The sequence below is a fragment of the Colobus angolensis genome, unplaced genomic scaffold (assembly GCF_000951035.1).
Source record: "Colobus angolensis palliatus isolate OR3802 unplaced genomic scaffold, Cang.pa_1.0 Scaffold124, whole genome shotgun sequence".
In the NCBI taxonomy this organism is placed as follows: domain Eukaryota; kingdom Metazoa; phylum Chordata; class Mammalia; order Primates; family Cercopithecidae; genus Colobus; species Colobus angolensis.
This window is the reverse complement of record NW_012113586.1, coordinates 71,136-75,586: the sequence shown is the minus strand read 5'-3', so window position 1 is coordinate 75,586 and position 4,451 is coordinate 71,136. Positions and strand designations below refer to the sequence as shown.

Here is a 4,451-nt window from a genome sequence, read left to right as displayed (position 1 = left end):
AAAAAAAAAAAAAAAAAAACTTCATCTCTTCTTGCTTCTGCTAATGGTGACCATTCTTTTTCAGTATCATAATAAGCTTGTTAAACAAATTTGATGTGTTTTATAGTGCCAGCTAAAGTGGAAGACGTCATTAAGAACAACTATGACATCTTCCCATAAAACATCCTTTGGTGCCATACTGCATGGATTATTGATTTGATGCTGTAGAGCCCTATTCATGTTCTCGTTTTCTTTTGCATTACTGGCTGACAGTGATATGATATGCAAAAGCATTTGCCTCGGTGTTAAAATGTAAACATGGCAGATACTGTTTCCTCTTTCCACAGATGGAGCTTTCTGCTCTACAGTCCATGATGGCTGTGCAAGAAGAAGAGCTGCAGGTGCAGGCTGCTGATATGGAGTCTCTGACCAGGAACATACAGATTAAAGAAGATCTCATAAAGGTCTTTCGAAACTTTTTAAAGACCATTGGAAATGTTCACAGCTCAGAATAGCTGTAGGGCATCTTCAGACAGTATTTGCACACATTGAATCCCTTGGCCAGTGATTATCAATATCCCACTTGAAAGTATAGGCAGACTATTTCAAGAACATTTGTTCCCCTGCTCCTCTGCTGAATAACCCTTTTATTGCTGTTTTCACATCCACACTTATTTTTTGACTTGTAGGACCTGCAAATGCAACTGGTTGATCCTGAAGACATACCAGCTATGGAACGCCTGACCCAAGAAGTCTTACTTCTTCGGGAAAAAGTTGCTTCAGTAGAATCCCAGGGTCAAGAAATTTCAGGAAACCGAAGACAACAGGTAAGTTATTGGAATGTAAACCTTATTTATTTATTTACTTTTTTTTTTTTTTTTTCAGTAGAGACGGAGTTTCACCATGTTGGTCAGGCTGGTCTTAAACTCCTGACCGCAAGTGATCCGTCCTCCTCGGCTCCTCAAAGTGCTGGAATTACATACAGGCATGAGTCACCACATGAGACAGAGTCTTACTGTGTCACCCAGGCTCGAGTGCAGTGGTATGATCACTGCTCACTGCAGCCTCAAACTCTGGGCCTCAAGGAATCTTCCTGCCTCAGCCTCCTGAGTAGCTGGAGCTGCAGGTGCACGCCACCACGCCCAGCTCAAACCTTATTTTTCTACTGTGAAATAAACCATGGTAAAGCTGTCAATCTTAGCTATTTGTGGAGGGTTAGTTGATGGTATTTCATAGACAAACTGTGCTCTAAAGTTTCCTACTTTGGTCGGTAGCAGCTGTAGATGCCCCTTTCTGACATTTGTAGTTCTGAAAAAAGCAGCAGTTCTTTTGGACACATACCAGTAGTTATCCCTCACACTCACACATAAGTCACCTCCCTCTCGACTGAATCTTTCTCTTTTATCTGCGTTTAACCATGTTCAAGTCTCTCCCAGTTAAAAAAAAAAAAAAAAAAGAGAGAAACCCCTATCTTTTCCCCAAATTTCTTTGTAGCTACAGCCTCGTTTAGCCTTTCTTCAATGCCAGACTTTTCCAGAAGACTTAATTGCCTGTACTCCCTGTGTCCATTATCATCTCTCTCACTAACTACTCACCCCACTCCATTCTGGCTTTTAACTCTACCTTAAACAACTCTGTTGGTTATACATTTTCATAGCTCATTATCTTTATAGCACTTATTACACGCACAGTGACACACATCTATGATTAATGAACGTCTTTTTCCTCCACTAGATAGTAAGCTTTCCCCTAGAACCTAGAGCAGAGTCTGTCCCATAGAAGGTGCTCAGTAAATATTTATTGAATGAATGAAGAATATTAGTGAGTCCTGTTATATATATTTCCCCCTTGCCTGTCCTGTTCCCCTCTTACTCCTTTCTCTTAGCTGCTTTCCTGTGCTTCTAGCTTCTCCTTTTTCTTCTTTTTGCTCCCATGTTTGAATTCCACCTTACAGGGTTTTAAAGATTAAAAAAAAAAAAAGATAATATGACATTGATTTGAAAACTATAAAATGGTATCAAAAGCTTAAGTACTAAGATAGTGGGCTTTTTAAGTCCTAGTACATGCTAATGCATTTTCTTGTTTCTCAGGATTAACTGTGGCTTCATGTCTCACTGTGCCATTTGCGTATTGCTTCTTCTCTCTTCTTTTCTCAGTTACTGCTGATGCTAGAAGGACTAGTAGATGAACGGAGTCGGCTCAATGAGGCCTTACAAGCAGAGAGACAGCTCTATAGCAGTCTGGTGAAGTTCCATGCCCATCCAGAGAGGTAGGAGAGTGGCTGTTTTTTCTTTTATTCTTTATTGAAATTTTTATTTCTTTTACTGTTGTATTCTTTTTATGCCTTTTATTCTTCATTAAGTGCAGATGCTTATGATACTGAAGAGGGGAGAAAAAACAGGGACAATTACTGGGGCTACCCACTTTGTCATTTGTTTTATGGATTGCTCTGAGCCTCAGTGTCAAAATCTTAAGTCGGGAATAGTGCCTGTTTCGCACAGCTATTGCAGAGATTAAATAAGACAGCTTTGGTGTCTAAAATAATGCCTTGCATAGAGTAAGCACTCAATGTATGTTCATTTCTTTTCTGTGATCCATGTCCTGTTAAAGGCTGTTCTATTATAAACATAAGGCTATACCTTGTCTCTACTACAAATACAAAAATTAGCTGGGGGAGGTAGCGCATGCATGTAGTCCCAGCTACTCGGGAGGCTGAGACAGGAGAATGACTTGAACATGGGAGGCAGAGGTTGCAGTGAGCCAAGATCCTGCCACTGCACTCCATCCTGGGTGACAGAGTGAGACTCCATCTCAAACAAAAAAAGTAAGGCTATAATGGGCACTGGTATTCATTTAATGTCATCGAAGAAAATATATTAATTGGGGTGGCTAAATCATCCTGGAACCACCGGTAACTATCATGATGAATATATTTTCTTCTACCTCTTGATTTTTGGTCACATATATGATACCTCTCTGGATCATTTTATATTTTCTTCATTTTTTTTCTCATTTTGCCTTCCCTACTAGCCCCTTTTACTCTTTTTCAATTTTTATTGTTATTATTATTTTTGCTATTCAGTTTCTTGTAATTTATTGTTGGGCTTTAAAAACGTATTCTTTCTACAGGGAAAATGAAGGCAGAGGAAAGGTCTGATAGGACCAGTTGATTGTGTTACTTTTTACAGAACCTCTGGAGCTTTAGTGTTTATGAACCAGATTCCTTTTCAGCACACCATCCCACAGTCAAGTTTGGTAACAAATGAGAAAACAAGTATCTCCAGTAGTGGTTCTACTTGGCTCAGTCTTGCTCCAGTTTATATTTAGTTTGTCCTGGGTTTTAGTTTTTCAGAAACAAAAGCTTTTAGTCAAATAATGAAATTTCTCTTTTTTGGGCTATGGGGGTGTGAGATAAGTCTTAGGGGCTATAATTTTATGTGAAATTGGCCCAGAATCTAGCATAAGGGGCAAGCTTTTAAAAAGGGAGCAGTCTTTACTAATCTATCAGCAGTGAACACAAATGCCACACAGAGACTACATTCATTTATTGTGTCCTGGAGAACAATTACTTTACAAAGTCGTGTGGCTCAAAGTGGCACTGATGGTTCTTTGGAAGCAAATGTGGACTCACTACAGTTGATGGCTAATCCATTTTCCTTCCGTGTGGCATGTTTAATCAGCTCTGAGAGAGACCGAACTCTGCAGGTGGAACTGGAAGGGGCTCAGGTGTTACGCAGTCGGCTAGAAGAAGTTCTTGGAAGAAGCTTGGAGCGCTTAAACAGGCTGGAGACCCTGGCCGCCATTGGAGGTGGGGAACTGGAAAGTGTGCGAATTCATCACAAGCATGCCTACTGAGCACTGGCGGGTCAGACTGCAGCCCAGGATGGAAAACCTTGTTTGCACTAACCAGAAAGATCCTTATCTGATTTTGGCAGAATTAAACGGTGACTTACTAATGATAGAACTGGTACAAGTAGCATCAACTACAAAGTGAAACTCACTTTAGCCTACATGGATCTCACTGTATATACATATCAATCCCCAAATTGAATGGTGGAGGTTGCAAAGTGTATTTGCACATTTTAAATCATTCTGCTTTAGTTTTTCCACTTTTATTCATTCGTATCTCTAGCCCCTTCTCATTCCCTCATCCCTTCTGTGGGCCAATAAAGTTTATTCTTCCCCCACTCTCACAATCCATTTCATATGTTCCATATCATATCATAAATGCATGTGTGTGTATTATTTTTGCCATTCAGTCAACTCCTCTTTGAGTGAGAGCATTTTTTAAATCAAAAGAGTACAAGTTTTAAGATGAGAGAGTGGGAAAGAGATTGAGAGTCTATAAGAATGACTTCGTAAAAGTGATATAATCCTTATCAGAAGGTAATCAAAACCAGGAGAGTAGTCTTGTAATAGTAGACTGCAAGTATTGGGAAGGTCAAGTTAAAGAACAGAGGCAAAAACTATGA

The 4,451-nt window shown here is 39.7% G+C and overlaps 1 protein-coding gene across 1 annotated transcript in view; it reads left to right on the top strand.

Annotated features, from left to right (window-relative positions):
- Positions 1–4,207, top strand: part of LOC105505369 (myomegalin-like) — a 36,752-nt gene extending 32,545 nt beyond the window's left edge. The window contains exons 13-16 of the mRNA XM_011933192.1: positions 327–443; positions 669–806; positions 2,136–2,248; positions 3,660–4,207. Coding sequence (XP_011788582.1) covers positions 327–443; positions 669–806; positions 2,136–2,248; positions 3,660–3,834 — 543 coding nt within the window. The 3' untranslated portion in view covers positions 3,835–4,207. The remainder of the gene's footprint in view (positions 1–326; positions 444–668; positions 807–2,135; positions 2,249–3,659) is intronic.
- Positions 4,208–4,451: the final 244 nt, after the last annotated feature.